The 23,032-nt window shown below is 29.0% G+C and overlaps 1 protein-coding gene across 8 annotated transcripts in view; it reads left to right on the top strand.

The window, feature by feature from the left end:
- Positions 1–12,908, top strand: part of MEP-1 (zinc finger protein MEP-1) — a 195,546-nt gene extending 182,638 nt beyond the window's left edge. For all 8 annotated transcript variants that reach the window (XM_075373124.1, XM_075373125.1, XM_075373128.1 and 5 more), the window contains 2 exons: positions 6,568–6,729; positions 10,833–12,908. In XM_075373124.1, coding sequence (XP_075229239.1) covers positions 6,568–6,729; positions 10,833–10,838 — 168 coding nt within the window. In that variant the 3' untranslated portion in view covers positions 10,839–12,908. The remainder of the gene's footprint in view (positions 1–6,567; positions 6,730–10,832) is intronic.
- Positions 12,909–23,032: the final 10,124 nt, after the last annotated feature.

The following is a 23,032-nucleotide window of genomic DNA, read 5'->3' as shown; positions in this document are numbered from 1 at the left end:
ACTAGTGACATCTGAATTAACATGTAAAAAAAATAAGTTGTTGGTTTTCATTACTAAATTCAGAAATTTTAATGAGTTCTTTTGGCACTGAACCATACACTATTTTATGACATTCTTCATTCACATAAATTCCTATGGAACATTGTTTTATGTGAAATTACTTGAAAGTAATGTAAAAATTTAACTGATTTTAAAATTTGCAAATATAATATTAAGTAAAACTTATTTATTTAATAAATACTTCCAAACACAGGATAAAATTTGGGACACTGTAAAGATATGAACAGGTCACTGACTAATGTCAGACTGACCAGTTTGTAATTGCAAAGCTAAATGATGCAAAAAGCATAAATGAGCATGTCAGAAAATTAATTTTCCTGACATCTGGGAAATGACTAAAAGCGCATGTTATAACATGAACACTGCAGTTGAATTGTTGAAATTGTCAAGAAGACAAGAACCCCCCATTGGAGCGCTTATTTAGTGAGTCAAAATGGTATCGTATCACTTTTAACAGGTTTTTTGAGAGGTTATAACTTTTTTATTAGTACAATACACAAGAAAGGTTTTTATTTGCCATAAACATCTACAAAAACACTGCAAGTTGTACAAATTTGAGATTTTTATCACCAGGCCCATCAGAGTCATTTGAAACAAAAGTTTGAATTTTTAAAAAAATTAGTTTTCAAAAATTTAAGGGTAAGTATATCACCATTCATACTACTTATGGTAAAACTACTAACACATACCTACATATAAAATAATAATTCAAACTGTATATGCCATCCCTGCCTCTTGAAAAAATTTCACTGTTTTACTTGTTCAACTTTATTGGTAATTTTCTCATAGAAAGAAGAGAGATAGGTAAATAAACAACTAAACCAATCTTTTACCTTGAGAGAAGATATGATTAAATTGCTTTTTGTTTCATCCTTCCAGGACCAATAGTTTTTTACATATGATTTTTTCCGTAAACCCTTACAATCATATAAATAGGTGTGTGCACCATAACAAAAATGGCCGCCACAGGTAAACTGCTTAAAAAAAATAGTTTTAAGGTTTTGAGACATATAAGAAAAACAAATGGGTAAGTTTTCAATTTTTTGAATTTGTCAAGCAACCACCCTTGGGTCACTTCAAATGGATTGACTGACCCAAACTTTTATTATATGTATAAAAACTAATATATGTGTGTATAAAATTAAATAAGTTAAGGTGGTCAAAGGTTTAATAAATTATTTTTACCTGATACCTACAGTGTTCAAAAATGCAAATTTGAACTCTTACTGTACATTTTCTGTAATTATATGTTGTAATACTGTGTTTACTGTTCATAAAAATATGTATGGATATTTAATTGTTTGACTACATAATGTGTGTCAAAAGGAAAGATTTGGACTCTGGTTTCACTCAGTAGTAGGAACTTCAGTCAGTAGGATTATTGTACTGGAAATAAAACAGAGATTCTAGGTTCATTCATAGTCAAAGTTCCCTTTTCCCTAACCAAAATACGCTAAGCTTCAGCTGTACAAGCTATGGCATTCTTTCCATGAATTTTCCAGAGTTCAAGCTGCATTATAGAAGCTAAAATAGGGATAAGGAATCAAAAATATGGATAAAAGAGAATTTGAAGAATGGACCTGCAGAAAATCCACAGCATAAAATAAATAGCCTCACTTGGGAAGTGTTTCCCAAAGCTCTCCCTGAGCTGTAGGAGTAACTATTTTTTTCTAAAATCTCTGAAGAGATCAGAGGAAGGGCCTTTTTATGCAGAATGGTGCAGCAAATAATTGATTGTTGACAAACTTTAATATATGTTGTAAGATAAATTGTTTCTTCCTCAGAAATTTTTGACCCACTTTAAATAAAGGTTAGGCTTCAAAATGAATAAACCATAGTGCCTGGAGGAACAATTCAAGCTCTTAACCCATTGTGTGCCAGTGCAGTAAGTATTTGCGCAGCAGCTGGGCCTTGTTCAAGGCCATGCTGCCTGTCAGTGTGGAGCTGTAACATTGGCATATAAGCAAAGTAAATATATTTTTGTTTAAATAAACTTTTTATTTAATTATGAACCAGTAATAATGTATGTTTAATAAAACAAAAAAGAAATATTTTACAATTTTTTATAATTATTTCCACACACACAATTATATATGTATATTTTTTTTATACTTAAAAACATTAAATTTTATAAAATAAATTAAAATAACTCTTAAATCTTTTAAGTCTATAATTAACACAAAAAATAATTAATGTAAGTATAATGATAATGATAGATACAATATAAACAATTTTTTAAATATGTACATACAAATATCTAAGTAAAAAGATATGTAACAAGTAATAATATTGAAAAAAATTATTCACAGTGTTTATTTTCTAATCAACATGGTATTTATTAAAACATAATGCCCATAGAGCAGGCTTATTTGGACACTGAGGACAGTAATAAATACTTAAAATCTGTTTCCCATGCTGTGAACAATATCGACATCTCCTACATGAAATTTCTCCCTTTCTATTTCTTTTTTCAATTTTCTTCTTTTCATGGTCTGTTAGATTCTTTAGTATCGGGACTTTTTGACGTTCAGGAATCTCAAATAAACTTGTTATAATAGCCATTCTAAAATCATAAAAATTAAGGTTTCGTCCTATGGTGTATCTGCAGTGAAGGTAAAATGAATTTAGTAACTATTTGAAATATATGTAAGACTAACATTTTTTTATATCACCTCAAACTTTTTCATTCACACCAGTAGTACATTATTTGTTCTTGAAAGTCTACCCCACCCATGTAATTATTATATTCTTTTGTTGCAAGTGGTTTCAAAATATTACCTTGATTAGTATGTACTTTGAACAAAACAAATTTGTGTTCAGAAGAGATCATTAGAAAATCTTATATATCCCACCTTTTCCCTACACAAATTCTTGTGGTAGAATATTTATAATTGATTTGTGCTTTGCATAATTTTGATTCAATTACAGTCTTTGGAAGGCCAGTTCTATTCATTTGTAATGTACCTGTACAATACGTACCTAATTGCAGTAGATTTTATCCAAACATATGCTATTATTATAATAATAATCTAAATAAAGGGAATGTCCTCTATTTAATTTTCTTCCATTAAATTTGTTACAACTTTTTCTGCATGTTATTTTCCTGCTAAAGCAGTATAATTTGCACCAGCATACACAAGAAGTTTATGCCATTCCAGTAGGTTCTGACAGCAAATATAATTTCACTTTGTATTCACGACATTATTTTTAATATATTGTCTATATAAAATAAGATGACCACGCCAAAGCATTATGCTTTCATCAATACATAATTGTTTGCCTGGGTAATATGCTTTTCATTGTGTTGTTGAAGTGGTCAATGACAGGTCCAATTTTATATAAACTGTCTTAATATTGCCATCGTTATATGAAACTTGGAGGCATCGCAACAATAAATAAAACCAGTTTCTGCTCATCGACTTACTAAATATAGGTATACTGAAATGTGGTGACTGTTTCCAATAATCACTATTAATTTTAACATTCCCCATATGAAAAATAGTGCCCAAAAATGTTTTTAGTTCTTCTGGGTTACCAGTTTCCATACAGTAGTAATTCTTGAATGTTCAGTAGTTACACCTGCAGAAAAAAACATGGATTCAGCATAGAGTTTGGTTTCTTGCACAGTTAGGTCTAAAAATTTGTCTCAGAAAAATAAATTTAAGAAATCAATTCGTTCTATTGTTGGTAGCAGACTGAAAACTTGGGACAGCTGAAAAATGTATTATTCTTAAATTTTCTGTATCACTTCTTCATTCACTACCACAGTTCAAAGAATTATAATTAGAAGCTAATCCGAGTAGTATGACATTCATACAAAGAATGTGAAATATAAATTGCTTTCCAATTGTGAAAAAACCAAATAATTTATCCAGATCATCATCACTCCACCAAATCATTGAGGATTTGTGATATTTCTTTATCTGAAACTCGGTCAGATGAAGAGCGAGTGCTTGAGGGACCAGGATGCTGATCCATTATAACAATATTTTACACAAATAAATTCACTAAATATTAAAATGTATTTACAAAAACATTACATGCAAGATGGTTAAACATAAAAAACTTAATTATTTATTAAAAACAGTGAAACTACTATGTATAAACCGGCACAATAGGAGGCGATTGTAAACAAAAATCATTCAAGAATGATATGGACAAACTGGAGTCTGATTTAGTAACCAGGATAATAAACGCATTCTGTAAACTATAATGAATGGTCACTAGTATAATGAAAAATATCTGAGACAGGCTGCTCTCTGGAGAGATGATAGAAAAACATCTGTCTAATGTATAAGTACCAATACGCTGGCCGCTAACATAAGTAGATGGATGTATCGGAGCCATCAAGTTGACATGCAGTGGGTTAAAGAAACAACTTTGCCAATCCAGGTCATTTAATTTTTAGAGATGTACTGTACTTAAAAAAAATGTTCAGCTGAATTTTCCTTGAAGAGTGTAAAAAGTAGACATTCTGAAGAATGAAAGAAATCAGAATGTTAAAAAATAATTTATTTTAGGTCAACCTAATTCTGCACAGAAAAGATAGGATTGAAAGGAAACCCTGATTAAAATTCCATATTGTGTAATGAAAAAATAAAAATATGAAGAAAACAAAGAACTTGAACAAATAGATTTTTAAAATAGCAGCTTTTTTAATGTAGAAATTTGTACCATGTGTGTTGTAACACTAATAAATAAATTTAGTTTTAATTTGCTCACTTTTTAGGTCTTTTAAATAATGAACAGAGGATTAAATTAATGTTGAAGCATGTTTTTAAAGTAAGATCCGTTTTGGTGGGAGGGGGGGGATGAAAAATGTGAACAAACTTTGGTATGTACGGATAAAAACTACATTTATTTACTACTTTTCTGTATAACTTCTGTCAATAAATTTTTCTTTTTTGTTTCACTAGCTTCTTCAATCCCTCTTGAAGAAATGCTGCTGCCAGTAACTTAAGCAACAGTAACTTCATTTTTCAATTCATTGTCATCACCAAACCTTTGGAATGCATGCTACTTGTTAAGGAGAAGAAGTCAGGGCTATTGGGTGGGTGGTTAAAGATTTTCCAACAAAATATTTCCAGTACCCTTACTGTCTGATTTACCATGTGTGGCCCCTAGGCATTGTCATGAAAAAAAAAACAAAATCCTGTTGGATATTATTACACTTCGTTTGTTTTTTATGGCCCTTACTAAGATTTTTAACATTTCTTAATACATATTGGCATTCTCGGTAGTCCTGCAATCACTAAATTTGACTAGCAAGATACCCTTTTTGTCTCAAAAAAACAGTAGTTATAAGCTTCTTTAACAAACATTCTTGTGTGAACTTATGTAGGATATCAGTGCCACAATCACATTAACCGCTGCTTTGTCTCAATATTCAAATATTAAAACCAGGTTTTATATTTGGTAGTAATATGATCAAACAATTCATCACCTTCATTTTCAAAATCATATATTGTAGCAAAATGTTTTTTATTGTTAACATACTTTGCACCCATCTGGAACACAATTTTTTATTGCCAAATTGTTTAGTTGAAACTTTATAAATCAAAGACAATTGTAACAGTGAAGTGCGCCTGTTTTCTCAATTTTTGTTGTCTACTTTTTCAATCCAATCATCACTAAAGGGACCAGGTGGTGCTATGTTCTTCAACATATATGTTCATTCAACCTTCTTGAAACAGATGACACACAACTCTTACTTTAACAATACTCGTTATATGCAGGTTCTAAACGTCACAAATTTGACTGTGAATTTCAGCTGCTGAATTATATTTTGTCATCAATACTTCACATTTGACAGAGTAATATAAACAACATAATGGCTAAACTTTTGATGCTAACAACTGACTATTGATAGAAATAACTGAGCTATTCAACCGTCATCTGCTCATATTGCATATATAGCTGGCAAATTCAAAACGGATGTTACTTTTTAAAAAAATACAACTCCATGAACATAATTTCTGTAGGCCTATTGTCACTGTTTCATTTTACTTGTTAATTAATCACCATTATCTATTTTGTTTTATTGTATGTAACATTTTATCAAGTAATTGTGGCTAATCTATTTCATGAATTATGACTTTTTTCGTGATCAACCATCATAATTAAAAAAACCAACAGAGGTTACAAAATACTCTTCAGTAGTAAGTAATTTATAATAGAGAAAATGAATGAGATTTAGTGTACAAGTCGATCTCTGTGGGAGAGTGGTAGTGTCTCGACCTTTCATTGGAGGTCGCAGGTTTGAATCCCAGTCAGGCATGGCATTTTTTATACGCTATAAAATTCCATATTCATATCTGACAGGCAAGCTTAAAGTTTGTGGTTTGTGTGATAATATCATCAAGCAAAAAAAAAAAAAAAAAAAATAGCATTTATTACATGGGTGGTTTGCAAGAAATATACTTTTTTTAGGTTTGATTTTCCATTCTGTTTTATTTTTCTATATTACTTTTTTTTCACTCTACTATTTTTTTCTTTTTCTTTATTTAGGGGGATTCATTATTGAAACCTTTGAAGATCAATGATGAGATTACTATCATTCCACAACCTCCTCGCAGCTCGAAAACAAAATCTGGACCTACTACAAGAACATCGTCGTCCAGTGGTAGTAGTGGAGGAAGTAGTGGCAGCAATAACAGTAATAAAGGAAAGGTATGTATTTAAATTTAATTTTATTTATTAATCTAAATCGATTAGTAAAACCAAAATTCTACATAATTGAAGTTAGCAAAAGAATAATAAAATTTCACTTTTATTAAAAACTTTTATGGCCCCTGTCCATGATTCGCTGATATTCTTGGTTATTCCCCCATTTAATTCCTTTTCACGCTTTGTATTTTTATTTTACTGCTGTTTATATTCATCTGTTTTATAATTCCTCGTAAAAGTCTGACACCCCAAAAAAAAAGATTATCTGTCTCTTAAAGTATTTGATAAATGCTTTCACTTAAAATTTACCTTTAATATTAGTAATAAGTTAGACTAAAAAATGCATTCAGCATTCAGCAATGTATTAAAAACTATTTTAAAAAAGAAGACATAAGATTCAGTTGGAAGAGAAAAAGATACAGTTTGTTTCAGTTAGAAGAGAAAAGTTAGGGATTTATAATTCTTATTAAAGATTAGTAAATAAAAAATTTGTGTCACATAACACTTGTCAGTAAATAAATAGTTTTGCAGCAAAATTTGTAGCGAATTTAATTCTGGAAATCTATCTAATAACATCAACTAAACATGATGAAGAGTTTGAGGAATTTTAACTATTATTAAAAATAAAGACACAAACATAACACTAAGATTTTATATTATAATTTTAAACCAAAACAAAAATAATTCAAAATATCTAGAAACAAAATCTATTATTAGAAATAAATAAATAAAAATGTGTAACTAGCTTAATATTACAATAATTTTTCAAAATACCCTCCATTATTATACATTAACCACTTTATTTAAAATTCCTTCGATGGCTTTTAAAGCATTGGGACTGCTTGAATAATTTCAACTGTGTTGAAAATTCTTGTTCCTAATTCTTTTTAGATTACTTTTTGTTCATATACTGACAATTTCATAGGACCAGGACCTCTGCATATATAATTTATTGATTCTTTCATCAATTGACCTTGGATTTTAACTGAGCTGCCTTGCACAATCCAGTTGTTCATAAATTCTACATTCAAATTTCCTAACTTAACAAAAATTAAGAGGACCCTGTCATGTTGAAATATATTTCTTGGCTTGTTAGTGTAGAAACATCTAAAAGAGGTGGAAAATTATTTACTAAGATATTTAAATATACATTTCCTGAAAACAGTCTTCAAAAATAAAATGGTCCAATAATATGTTCATCAATAATACTAAGCAAATTCTGATGTAAAATCTGTGTTGAAAATTCAAACAATCATTTGGATTTTTGAAACTTCATTGATGATTATTTTGCTGATTATTAACACCATCTGTTGAAAAAAATTTCCTTATTGGTCAATAAAATATAACCTATTTTGTGAGGTTGTTTTAATGTAAAGACCGATTTAGTGATTTAATTTTTGGTGCATCAGAAAGCCTCCAGGTAGTAAATTTTAGATCAGCGAGTTGTGCAGGTTGAGATTTTTAAAAAATATTCACCATACTGTGTCACACGGCAAACTGGTGCAGTTTGTTTGAAATTCATCTATTCTTGAGCCCTGGACTTTGTTGAGCTAGCCGAATTTTGTTCTGTTCTTCATCTACATAACATTGTTATTGGCATTCAACAGAACAAACATGATGGAAAAGAATCATTTGGAATCTTCTGTTAGGGAATCTTTGTTGATGTTTATGTGTCCAGCTAGCATATTTCCAGACAATACCTGTGTGCAAAAATTATATTTACATATTCATTTAAAAACTGAAAAGGGATCTTTATCTTTACAAGGTGATATTTAAGCACTCTAATTTTCTTTTATTTTGAAAGCAAACAAAACTATTCAAATACAATACACAAATTTGAGTTATCGGTCAGCTATTAATAATTCTGTTAACTTAAGAAAATAAAACATATTTCTAAACATTTTGCAATAGTGAAATGATTTTTGTATTTTCCTGCCACAGTTTGGTTTGTTTTGTTTTTAATAAAAGTCAGATTTCTTCTTAAACATTTAATATTAGGTTGAGATTTATATACTTTCTCATAATTAATTTCTCCACAAATTTTACTGTAAAATTTTATTTGTGGCTAGCAGTTGTAACAAAATTATTGTACATCAAACCTAACAAATTATGTTTTACAATTCCATTTTTTGTGTCACAATATTTTTTAAAAAGACTTGATTTATTTAATTTTTCAGATTAAGAACTATGAACCATAAAATTTATTGAATAATTTCCATCAAATTTACCCCATAATTTCAGTTGCAAGGATTTCAGTATGTCTTCATTTTGCCCTTTTTTGAGCAGAAAACAGGACAAAAATTTTTACAAGGTATAACTTGAAAAAAAAAACATTTCTAGACCCATACATCTCCAAAACTGTTCTCCAAACATCTCCAAAATTGTTTCAAGATTTTTGTGAGACTGTATGTGTGTGTGTATGTGTATATATATGCTTGATAAATACAATTATAAACTATAAAATAGAATTTTATCACCCTTTATATACATTTTAAAAAACATCCTCAGATAAGTTCATTTATTGTTTATGTAAAATTTTCTTCATGATATTTAGAAGGAATAAAACAGGAGAGAATTTCATTATGACCACACTGGGAAAAATGAGGTTGACAGAAAAAGAGTGAAGGTGGGAGATTATGGAATTAAGAAAAAATGGTTAAGGTAAGGTGTATGGGCATATAAGGCTAACGAGGAATTATCAGCAGCCCATTAGTTTATGGAATCTGCTATTTAACAGAAAAGAGATGTGGAAGACCACTAAAATCATAGTTGAATATGCAAAGCAATGAATAGACAAGGACTCCACGGGTCTGATGTGAAAAATAAAGATATGTGTGGCATTTGGAATTAGAGTAAGTGACAGATATATCTGTATAAAGGTGGTAATAATGTAAATAAATTAAAAGTATTAAGAAAAACTCTTACATAAAATATCATTTCTTTTCATTTCACACTGTTCACTCAATACATATTAATCATAATTAGAAACTTTCCTTTACAGTATTGAATTAAAATTTAAACTAATAAATTAAGAACTATACTTTTAATATTTTTCAATAAATTTCTAGTCTAATAGTTAAAATTTCACTGCACATACATTTATTCAGCAACTACTGAAAATTATTTAATCAGTAGTCAGTCACATCATGTACAACACAGCTTTCAAATAATTAAAAAAAAAAATCTTGCCTCACGTGTAAATAACACAATCCTCTCACTGTTGGCAAATGCTTGGTTTATTACTGCATCCTTTTCATAGTTACTGCAATATATTTACAAATAGGAGCTTTTCATTTTGTTTTGTTTTGTTTTCCATTTTTTAGTTGGGGAACCCTTCACTCTTAAATTTTTGTGGGGATTTAATAAGCTCAGCTCTATCTGACAGGGATTTCAGCCATTAGGCATATTGTTTGTATACTAAACTGGAAGTAGAATTTCAAAGTCTGTGAGCTGGCATCCCCTCTACTAGATAATAGGGCTATATTGGCTTTTTAAGTCCTGGTCTGCTAAGCATAGCATGGAGAACCTAACAAGGTCAGACCGGCATCCACAGTGCCAAAAATGAGCAAAGAAGGGACCAAGGAGTAAAAGAAAGGGCTGGGTGATGAGAAAAAATAGTCTAAACCCATCAGAGTAGTTTACAATCTGTTGTCCAATTTGTTCATTTGACAGAGTTGCAGTCTCTTTTCTTGTTTTCTGCTTATATTTTTTATGCATATATGTAAATGTCCATTTTATATGTTAACTAATTTTGTGGTGGTATTACCTGTGTTTGGTTTGCTACCCATTTAAAGATTATTATGTTTGTAGTATATTTGTGCAATTCTGTATTATTGTTTTCTTTTGATTGTAGGTTTGTTCATGTAGAATATTTGTGAAATTTTATGTCATTCTTTACCACCTTTTTTCAGAATTGTGTAAAGAGTGTTTGTATGGCGCTGCCTTTGTTGTTGTTTGTCATACCGTAGCCCTTACAAATTCATTTCTTCATTTGCCCTTACAAATATATATATATATATATATACCTGCACAATAGTGATTGCAATTTAATATATTTTATTGATGTACATTCTACATTATATTTTATAACTTTTTCCTTGTTGCAGGTGTAACAGTCAGTTCAGCAACAATAAGATATTACAGATTATTTAAAGAATAAAAAAGGCTGTTATCATAATGTGAGTTAATAATAAATAAATGTCTGCTGGTGCTGCTGCTTGATGGTGATGGGGGTTGTACTCAAAAGATATATTTTATCGTTCTGCCCGTCTGTTAAATGTGTACATCTTAACTTCTTTCCCAGTAAAACGGCATTAAAAAATGTCATGCAGTATTTTTATTTTCTGTGTGCAGACATATTTATAATTCACTATTCACTTACATCGTCTGTTTATATATCGGTTAATACATGTGCATATATAAAAGAAACAAAAAATAAAATAAACAAATGTATTCCGTCTGGTGTTGTTTAATTTTAATATTATTACTAATGTAATGTACTTTTGTTTCTTTAAAAAAAGGAGTTTTTATACATATTTTATTTTAAATATTATTTATTGTATACAGTTATTTTTTTTTCTTATAAAAGATGAAAATATAATTTATATAATGAAATTTTTTTGTTTATTGTTTTTTTAAGTGATGTATAAATAATGGAAGTAGATTTTCCTACTATAAACATTATATAATATATAAATAATTATGTTAAAAGTAATTAATAGTTTACAAGTATATAAAATATCGACTTAATTAATGCAATTAAATAATTCATTGTCATTCTCATTTGAAAGAAAAAATGAGACTGGGTAATAACCAATGATATTTTTAATGATAATTATTTATTATTAATAAAGAAAAACAGTTAATAAAATGTTTGTGATGATGAGGGTGCGTAAAGAAGAAACAACATTGCGAAGACGTGAATTACGTTATTAAAATATATATAAATATATTGTGTGTAATTATATCATTATACGAGATAATAAATTAATGATAAACATTTTCTCTTTTAGTAAGACCAAAACTTAAGTTATTTTTTTAATTACGTAATTAGTTATGTGATTCGGATGAAAGAGTGATGATTGATAGTTGTTTGATCTGTTGTAATATGGAGGACTGATATATTCAATTATAATTATAAAAATATATATATATATTTGTCATCAGCATTGGCAACACTGATTACAATTTAAATAATTTCTTTGTAGATAAAAATAAGTATAATATGATATAATGATAATATATAAATGAAACGTTCATTTAGTTGTGTATACACAGAATGATGATGAAAAACATATTGGAATTTGTAATACATAAATAGATTTGGGAATTTGGTGATTATTATTATATTATATTGTAAGAAAAAAAATCAATTGAGATCATTTTTCTGTCACTGTTATAATGATGGATTGTATTATTCATTGTTATAATTTTTATTATCACGTATTTTTTGTGAATAGTTAGAGATTTTTCTTTTGTTTTTGTTTTTTTTTTTTCAGTGCCTAGGAAAATCTGTCTGCTATTATTATTAAATATTATAGTAATTATTGCTAATATTTATATATATTATATATTTACATTATTATTAGCTGGAGAAAAATTCAGTGATTTATAAATAATTGTTTTATTTATGTACTATAACAATTTTTTATTGCGTACAAGCCCTTTAATTTCTTTTTAATTGTCTTAGAATAATTTATTTATTTTTGGATAAACTATTGTGTTGCATATTAAGATTATTTTTAAATTTTTGAGTTTTTGTTTGTTTTTTAAAATTAGAAAAAACTGAGAATAAACTTAATGGAGAAACTATCTGTTAGCTCATGACCCAACTGTAAAAAATTTTTTATCTTTTTTTCTCACTGTATTTTGTGTTCAGTTGTAAATTATTGTATAAAAATTCTTAGTTCCATTTTTTATGTATTTTTATTTATACAATTATATATGAACAAAAAAAAATAATAGTATGTTGGTCAGATATATAAATCATTAATTTTAAGACATATCTTGAAATTTAATTTAAATTTTAAGATCAATTTTGTCTCCATGTGAAAATTTATTATTATTATGATTATTATTATTATGATATTTAGGCATTATTAATTAATTAATTATTAATATTATGATTATTATTATTATTATTTTACATACCCAATGATCGTCAATAAATATTTTATTCCATTATAAAATATTATTTATAAATCTTTTATATTTATATCCATTCATTACTACTCTCTATTCTTTTAGGTACCTACTAACAGTAGTTGTGTTTAATATAATCCATTTTATGTAATTTACTTCCTTGATTGGTCTAAATTTAATTTACATTTATTACAAATTTGGCAGAATTATTTCCATATTTTTTCAGAGAATTCTGTTACCATATTTGTATTGATTACTGTAGTGGACTCCTGACAACTCCTTATGATACGTCTTTCTCCAGTGACCCCCTCTCACCTGAATTTACTTTAGAGAAAATCACTAAAAGAAAATTTAGATATTAATTTTTATTTACTTATCCTTATAATATATTTACATTACCTCTCTTTAATCCTAAAATTTATCTATTCTAACTTTTGTTTAATACTAACCATTTCGCTTTTATTGTATTATATTCCGCAATACAGTGGCTATAGTGAATAAAAGTAAGTAAAACCTTTTTCTTATTGTTTTTCAAGTAATTACTGAAGAAAATGAGAATAAAAAATAATAAGTATTTACTGATAGTGTTGATTGTATTGGACTTCCGCCAGTACTTACTTGCAACTCCAGTATTCACTTATAATTACCAGTGGATACTTGCGGTATTCAGTACTTACTTGAAATTGTGAGAATAAAACAGAATATCAATATTTTTCAGTATTTACTTGCTCATAATTCAGGTTGGTCCTGTGCTGACTAAACTTTTTTATACAGATATGGCAGCTTTTATGAAAATGCGTGAGTGTAAAGTGTACAAAAAGTGACGAGAAATTAGTCCAAGTAAATACAAACAGTTAGTTCGCTTTGAAAAACAATCTGTAGCGGTTTTAGCACAGGCATTTTTAGATGAAAGTAAGGAAATAAGAGGTGGTGCTTTTAAATCGGATTGGAAGATGGAAATATTCTTGCGATGTCTCAGTGATCCTGGCTATCAGTCAAGTATTTCTGAAGACTTCGGGGTTAACAGGACGACTCTTGGAAAAATGTTTAATTACGTCCTAAATAAAGTTAATGAACAGGCTGCGGAGTGAATTCATTTTCTGAAACTATGGAAGAAGTTAATGAAGCGCAAGAAAAATGGTTATTGCGCTTTAAAATTCCTACTGTTATAGGTGCCTTGGACTGCACTCGCGTACAAATTACAAAACCATTAAAATTAGGAGATTCCTATATAAATAGGAAAGGTTATGCAAGCATTTAATGTGCAGGCAATCTGTGATGCTACAGAAAGATTCACAATTGTAGATGCATCATAGCCTGGAAGTAAGCATGACAGTAGTATATGGAGAAGAAGCTCAGTCCGTAAAGTTCTATCTGCCCATATAGGATCAGTGTGTGTCTTGAATGACAGTGGATATGGGATTTCGCCATGGGTGCTCACACCATTATCTTCCACAACAAGTAGAGAAGAAAAAGTATATAACAGTCATCATTACAAAGAACGAGTTATAGAAAGAATGTTCGGTCAGTAAAAAAAAAGATTCCCTATACTTTGATATCTTGTGTGAATTAAGTTGGAAAATGTTCCCAAAGTTGTTGCTTGTGTAGTGCTTCATAATTTCGCAAAGCATTTAAATGATAATTATAAGATGGAATTTATAGAAAATGGATTTACACAGGAAGCATTAGATTACGAAGAAGAAGATGGGGAAATAACTCGAGACGGAGAGGGTAGGAAAAACGAAAAGAAATTGCTGACATACTCACACATGCAGCTGATAATTAAAATGTAAAGATAACTAATAAGCCTTATTTTATTCCTTAAATCCCTACCCCCTAAAAAAAGGAAAAAATTATAAAATAAATGACTACAATTAAAAAAAAAATATTAAATACCAATTCATAATTTTTGTGGTGAACAAATACACACATACAAAATTCAAGTTGTGTAACCACAACTTGATATTAACCCAGGTGGGTTAGGTCAATCGTTGGGGACTATGCATGACCTTACCTTACCTTACAACTTTGAACGTGCACACTACTTGTGAGTGAGGTTTGCAAGCACATCATTTTTTGATTGTGCTGTAACAAATGCTCAGCTACAAAGATCACACGCATTCTTTTTTTAACATGATTTTGATTATTTTTTATCTATTTATATTATTTATAATTTTAAAGGAAGGTATACAAGAGTTTTATTAGTCTATTTATTTATTGAAAAATTACAAGCTTCATTCAGCCGATAAACTATAAAGTAAGATTGACAGAGTTCCTGTTTTACTGATGGCTCTTGCTTTTTCTCAGACTCTTTCAAAAATGTCATTATACGTTCTTTTTTCATCTGCAGTTCTACCAACTTAAGTTGTTTTAGTAGCATCATTCTCTGCTACTCTGGCGTAGTTAACTTCAAACTTTCTTCAGTCTCAAAGTTTTGAGTTTTTCTCTTTCTGATATTTTTTGAAGAGTCCTGTCCAGAAGTGGAAGAATTGTTGCTACTTGATCCAGCAGATACATCAAAGTCTACATCTTTTGATATACCAACACATACTTTACCAGGAACTTTAAGGGTTAGTGGGTTATCTTGGAACTTCATCATTTCAATAAATTCATTTTCCCTGTCGCACAAACTGATTTTTCTGTTGCCTGTAGCAGTTTTTTTTTTCAGCTTTGTTTTTTTTATATTATTAACGATTTTCCTAAGTTTCTCTGTATTTTCTTTTTGTCTAGTTTTTTCTCATATTCTAACAATATTAAAAAATTCCATGCTTTTTCTTTAGCTGATACTATTTTCGGCGTTATTGATCTGCTTAAAACCACTCTATTGTTTTTAAGAAGACTAACTACTGTGTTCATTTTTTATTCCAGAATATAGGCTCCTCAAACTGAGTTTCATCATCATCACGCTCAAAAATATCATCACTGCACGCTTCCATGGCTAGATGTTACACATGAAACGCTACCAAGATCCGTAACATATGAATATTTAACAATTGTTTAAAATATAAAAAATTGTAACAGGAATGATTCAACTTGTTCGATAACGAATACGTGCTTACAATAATGTCATTCAATCAGTGTTTACTTATGTTGCAACAAGTAATTACTGATTGTTACCAGTACTCTCTTAATCCATAAGTGATAACGTGTCAGTAATAGTAAATGTTTATTCTCATCAAAATCAGTACTTACTTTTTCATTTCAGACCTTACTTTACTTAATAAGTACTCATAAGTACCTGATTTATTCACTTCACTCAGTATTTTAAAGATTTTAAAAATATTAATCGTATGTTTCCTGACCTGCTTAGCGAATCTTTTTTGTAGTATTTATATATCAACATTTAAGTTAAAGATTTTTGTAACCATTCTTTAGTGTTAATGAGAAAAACTTGATTTAAAATTATTACCTTTTGTAATTCATCATAATTATTGACTTTTGTTGAATAAATTACTGGCATAATGAGTACAAATCATATATACACAATTTTAGCAACATAGTGATAAAAAAATGGCTAATCTCTTAAAAAAAATCCAAGAAATGCTTTAGAATGAAGAGATTCATTCAGGTGTAAAAGTAGCTAAAGAATGTAAATTTCAATATTCTTCATGTTTCAGTATTACTTTCCTGTCTAGATAGCACTACATCTCTAGAAGGGAAAGTATTGTAATCTGTCCAATTTGGACATATGTAGTTTTCACTGGATCTTGATGTTTTGACATCTAGTGAACCCAAACAACCAGATAAAGTTTTCTGGTTGTTAATGTTCATATGTACATGTGCTCAGTGTTGGCCTCTGAATCACCTTATATCTCCAGAACTACCAAACTGAATTTGGTCAGAGTACTTCTATATATGGGGCATTGATGCCACTAAATTTTCAACTTAGAAGATCAAGGGAGTGAGGCTGTACAGCAAGGTTACCCTCAGTATTTCGAGGTTTTGCCTAATTAACATATTTTTCTTAGGAACATTTTTTTAATTAAAATATAACAATATTTGCAAAAAATAGTTTGATTTAGAAGATTAGTGTGATTTCACAACATTTAAACATTAGATGAAGCTTTTCAAATGCAGATTTTACTATCTCTGAATATATTAAAATATCTGCTAAAATAAAGAGGTAGGTGAATGCTCATTTTCTTTAATCTCGGTCAATGAAGTGGGCTTCTATTGAAAACATGCCATCACGAACATATACCCTAAGAAGAAAAGAAATACATAGTTTCAATTTTATATAAAATTACATTACCTTCATTTTTTATAGAAAGAATTCTATTCTTAATTTAAATTGTTGCAATCTATTTTTACTTTTAAAAAAATTCCTTAAGGTGAGTTTTTTGTAACCTCCTCAATTCTTCTGTCTTGTTGACTCTACTTTTTGGTTGGTCAGCAATATAATAGGTGCTGTTCATTGGTAAGGGTAAGGGTGTTCATTGGTTTTGGTAAGTGATCGCTAGATATGTGCTGTTAGGTTATGATGGGGAGTGCTGTGCAATTGTTATATCTTTATTTGTTTCTAATATGAAAGATATTATACCTGTAGAAAATAATAATAATTTAGTTTCCTGTCATTCTAATGTTTGGACTTTGTTATAAACTTCTTTTTTTTAAATTATCAGTAATGATGAGAATAGAGTTTACCTGAAACCTTGAAGTTAAATAATCCATCCATTTTATTAATTAAAGACTTTCACATGTTCAATACTTACTTTTGAGAGCCAAACATTTTTATGAGTCTCACAAACTACCGATAAATTTATTTTCTGTCTTCCAGAAATTCCAACCATTTTTTATTTGTTTGAAAAACACTTTGTTCTGTTTAACAATTAAGATAGAAATGTGGTTTTTGAAGAAATAATGATATTAACAAGTTTTTGGTTTAAAAAATTTGAACATTTTGAATAATATTATTTAAATTTATTTTAACCTATGGAGAATTTTTTTTTGCAGGTGCAACAAATGTTTTACTTCCTTGTACAAAGTAAAGGAAGTATGTGATAATGAAAAATTTTGGTTTTCAGATTTCAATGGAAATATCCATTTTGACAAGTTTTGGTGTGACATCTGTATGTACATACATATCTCACATAACACAAAAAGGAATAACTAGGATGTCAAAATTTTGGATTCAGGACTGTTGTAACATCTAGTTGTGCACCTCCCCTTTTGATTGCAATCAACTGAACCAAAAGTGTCCAAAAAAGCCTAAAATCCAAAAAATTTAGATTTTGGACTTTTTCTTAACTACAGCAATAAGCCCTCATTGAGAGCTTTTCAACGATATATGATAAATGGTACTTATTTTCATTGGTTCCATAGTTATAGCCAAATAGAATTTTAATTAAGTATTTGAATCAAAGGGAAGACTTGTACATCAGTTCAAATCAGACTTCATCTCTTATATCGATTTATTAATTATTAATATCTAAAAAAAAATTACGATTAGTAATTCAATAATAACAATTAAAAAAATATCAGAAGTTATTAATGAAATAAAATTTTATGTACTTTTCATTTTAAAAAATGCATATATGTAATTTAATAGGCGTAAAGGAAGCCATGTGGTGGTGCCCACATGATTTCTGACTTTTGTTTTTGTGATATTTTCTCGCTTAGTAGTACATAAAATTTAAACTAAAACATTTTGAAGTCTGTGATAATTTTTTTGTCGAGTTTGTAGCATAAAAAATATAGGTGAATATATCTGCATTAAGCTCTTACAGGCTTAGATGAGACTACAGCATTGCAGATATATCCACAATGAGTCCTTGAAATAAAAATGACATCTTAATGCTATAATTTATTTTGGTTAATGTGAACAATATTGTTTTATAATTATACATTTACTGTGTTTTTTTATTTATGTAAAATGTGATAAACTAATATAAACAAACAGTTTTGCAGATATAAAAATGTTAAAGAAAAAAGTACAAATAAACAGGGACAACTACAACTCCAAGGAAGTTGTAGGGTAGAGGGTACGTCAGGAGTTTTTTCTTCATCACAGATCCAGTACTTCTAAACACCTCAACCCATCGGAGTATGGTGTTTTGATCTGTAACTGTGCCTCGACGTTTGAATTAAAATTTTGACAGAAAAGATGTTTAACCATGGCTACATAATCATTGTTTCTAAAAAATGCTTAATAGCAAACACAGGATGTTCTACACTCCATAGCAAGTGAAACTGCATAATCTGAGCTGTCTGCCAAAGGTCAATACCCCACTCGCTGCTGAATACTAGCAGTTTAAAAGAAGCTCTGTTCCACTCTGTATGTGTTAACAAAAGTCCTTTATCAATTGAAATGCGATTTATTTTTTTATAAAACACCCAAATAGTGTAGTTAAGTAAAGCAGTACAGAATCCATTTAAAATAATATTGTGAACTTGGTAGTTTTCAAAAGCTTTATGATTTGTTATATGGACTGTACTTTTCAAGAATCGATTATGAAAAGTTTCTGTTTGTGTTTTTTTTTAATATTATTCTCATCTTCAATGTAGATAGCAGCCCTTCACAGTCTTGCCCATCCCTCACTACAAAAATGTTCTTTAATAATTTACACTGAGTAAATGCTTTTGCCAATGTTTATAACAGTTGGAAGAATTTCTGGAATCTTACTGGGAATCACTTTCAATTGCTTCAACACACCACTGAAAATATCATTGACATCTCTTACTTTTATAGTTCCTTTTCAATTATGAAAACTATAAAAATCAGCTAATTCCAACTCAGGATAGTATGGTGTTTGATTATTATAAAGGTACTTGCCCAAAATCATTTAATCATTTAAGTGTTTGCAACACTTTTATAATGATGATATTTATATGATGCATTCTCAGATTAATTTGGATATTAGTGTGGCAATTTCACACTTACGTTGCTGTTTTCTTCTACCACTTAAAACATGGTCAATGTTTCCATAATTTGTCATGATATACAAGGTCCTCAGTACATTAACCCTTTGAAGACCACTTGACAATTTTTTGTCAATCTCATTTTATAGTCAAAGACAATTTGGAAAAATTTTCTCACTTAAAATTATGTTTCGTACATGGCAGTCTGCTTGATAGAGGTTATTGTTTAAAGTCATGTGTGACATCACAATTAATATTCGGATATTGAACTTAACGATTGTTGATTTTTTTTTATTTTTAGAGAACCTTTAATTGTATAATACGTAAATGTTGTTTGGTTTTTATTACTTTGAGCTGGATGTGGAATCATTGTTCATTCGAAATGAAAAGTAATGCTTTCTTTCATTTATTTTTTTTTTTTTACAATTTTGTATTTATTGGTGTATTTACTGTATTGGTGCTCATCTACAGACAAGCCAAGAACATCGTTTTTAGTTGTTTGTGATGTTCAGATCATAATATACTTATTTCATCTTAGTGTTTTGTTTTATTTTTTCACGGCAATATTTATTGGCGAGTTGCTATAATTTGCAAAATGTGCAGTGTGTTTCAAACAAGTGAAATTGATCCGGAATTTAGGAATGTTCAACCTGATAATGATTTGTGTACTGGCAGTTCTAAAAAACTTAATTTTACAAATGTGATTAAAATTTATCAATTTCTTGCAAAAAATCATAAAATTTTCACATTAACACAAAACAGAACAATTCTAAAAATCATGATTCCCATAGTAAAATTGCTATTTGATTTTGAGTCAACTCATTGTTTTTTTTTTATTTCTTTTCTTTAATCTGTAGAAAAATGCTTGAATAAGATATGACCATAAAACCATTTCTAGTTAATAGTAGTGCGTTGTTTTCCTACAATTAAAAAAAAACATTTTACCAATAATATAAGCATGCTATTTTTTTTCAACTATCTCCAAGAAAGGTTTGGCCCTTTAAGGGTTAATAACAAATTCTAATAGATCTTTCTGATTTTTTTTAAAATTAAAATTTAAATGAGTACATTGTTAAGTTCACATGTAAGCAAGGCTGCTGCTGGCTATTGTTTGAGAGGAGACAAAGACATTGTGCTAGTCTGTTAATATGATGATTATTATTACACATTCCAGAGAATTCAGAATACCACCTAATGGATGTATATATATGTCCCTGTAGATATCTTTTCATTCCAGGTAAATTACAAACATAAATTGGAATTGTTGATCAACATTTTTTTTAGAAGATTTATGTAATGCCAGAACATAATCTTCCTGTATTATGCAGCATTATATTCAAAAACAGATTCTTGCGCAGGTATTTCCAAATGGTTTTTCATTTTTTTTTACAATTAAAACATTTTTTCCAACAAGTATCTGAAAAAAGTTAATGAAAATAAATATAAGATTAAATATTTATTAGTGTAAGGTACGATGCTGTTCAGTAGGAGGAAAACAATCTCTGATATAGACACTAGTGTTGCATCATGGTTTAAGTCTTAATTCATAGAAAGAGAAAAATAGAGTGAAATATTCATGTAGTGATAGCTGAGTGTAAACTGAAAATGATGACATCAGGAGTGGAATAAGACCACATTCACAGTTAGCTGCAGTGGCATAGTGACAAAAACTTGCCACTTGTGCATACCTGTGCTTGCAGTGTGTAAAAAAACAAATGCCATTTTGAAATGGAAAATTATTTGATAAACATTGTTCCATGTAATGTGAAGGAACATTACAGCAAAAGTTTCATTAAAATTTAAAAACACTTTGGTATTACTGTATCACAAACATACATAAAAATAAAATAACATAGTCCCACCATTTTATTCATTCAATTTGTAATTAATATTCTAACTGAATTCACTGTTAGTTAACAAGCAAATAAAGACTATAACTTTCAGGTATGTATATTATTATTCAACTAAGATATCGTTTTACTGTAGAAAAATTGATGACTATATTTTTTAGTTTTCCTTATTTATGTCACGTAAGTACCAGTTAAAGATGCTTTCTTTAAGATAGATAACGTTCACTATACACCCAGTGTTTGTTAATAGAATAAAAGTGTTTTATTGGGTTGAATATTGTACATTTGATTGGACTGGTATTCTTAATCGCATTTAACACTTTGAAGGTGGCAACAGAAGATACCGCAAAACTATGGAATTATTCCTGACTGTGTTACTGGGAGGCTTTTTAGTATCTAGAGGAAAGGTATTTTGTTATGCTTATGTAGTTATTTAAGGTAGTCACACAAAATTGTTAATAATGTGGTGCTGCCTTGATCTCCAGAGGTATTGTGGACAGGATATTTGTCCACTGCATGAAGAAGCTTTATCTTGTTTCATACTCTTAGTCTGTAGGTCATACATTCTTACTACAAACCTATTTCTGTATGCTTCATATCTATCTCCTAAGAGTTTGCAACACCCACTAGAAATATGTTTGGTATTGGATTTTTTTTTAGTAGCAACTCTCCCTGCAGGTATTTACAGGTTTCTTTTTTACAAATAATCCAACCTGAGCTTATCAAGTGAATTCAGTTAATCTTTAAGTTTGCTATGCTATTTTCAAATATGTATGTTACAAAACAACATGATAGTTACACATTAAGAAAGAACTTTTGTCTCGCTTGTCGTTAAATAATGTAAACAAGTATGTGTTTTTGTAGCAATAATAAAAGTTACAACAGAATACATTAATTACTTTCACACCTCAATGCTTAGTTAAAATTGCCATTTTTTTTTTTGAGGATTTTGTAGCATGTGAAAGAATCCCAAGCCTACAAAGACTTGAACTCGGAGCTTTATGTATGAAAGAAAAATACATTACCACTCCACTACAGAAGTCAGTTTATAACTGAGAATATTACAGAACTACTTTGATATTTGGAATTATAGTTACAGTTCACTAAACAGGCAGCAGTTGATGACAACATAACTTAACAAAGGAACAAGTTATAGCATTCCCTTTATTTATGGTAGATAATAAAATTTAAGTCAGTTTTATATATTTTTAAAAAATAATCATTTACAAGTTATAGTTACGCAAGAGAGATCATACTTTTTTCTGTGGATGATTAATTCAGCACATAAGTGTTACGTTCTGCTCTGCTTGGGAATATGGAACAGAAATTTATAGTTACGAAAAAATGTCATGCCTGATCTGGATTTGAACCTGACACCTTTATTAATTTCAGTATTAGTTTATAAATTGATTATTATAAACATAACTACATATCTTATGTTTATGATTTACTTATAA

This window comes from Lycorma delicatula, chromosome 8 (assembly GCF_047948215.1).
Source record: "Lycorma delicatula isolate Av1 chromosome 8, ASM4794821v1, whole genome shotgun sequence".
Classification (NCBI taxonomy): Eukaryota; Metazoa; Arthropoda; class Insecta; order Hemiptera; family Fulgoridae; genus Lycorma; species Lycorma delicatula.
Note: the sequence above shows the minus strand (reverse complement) of the source record. Positions and strands in the feature narration are given on the sequence as shown.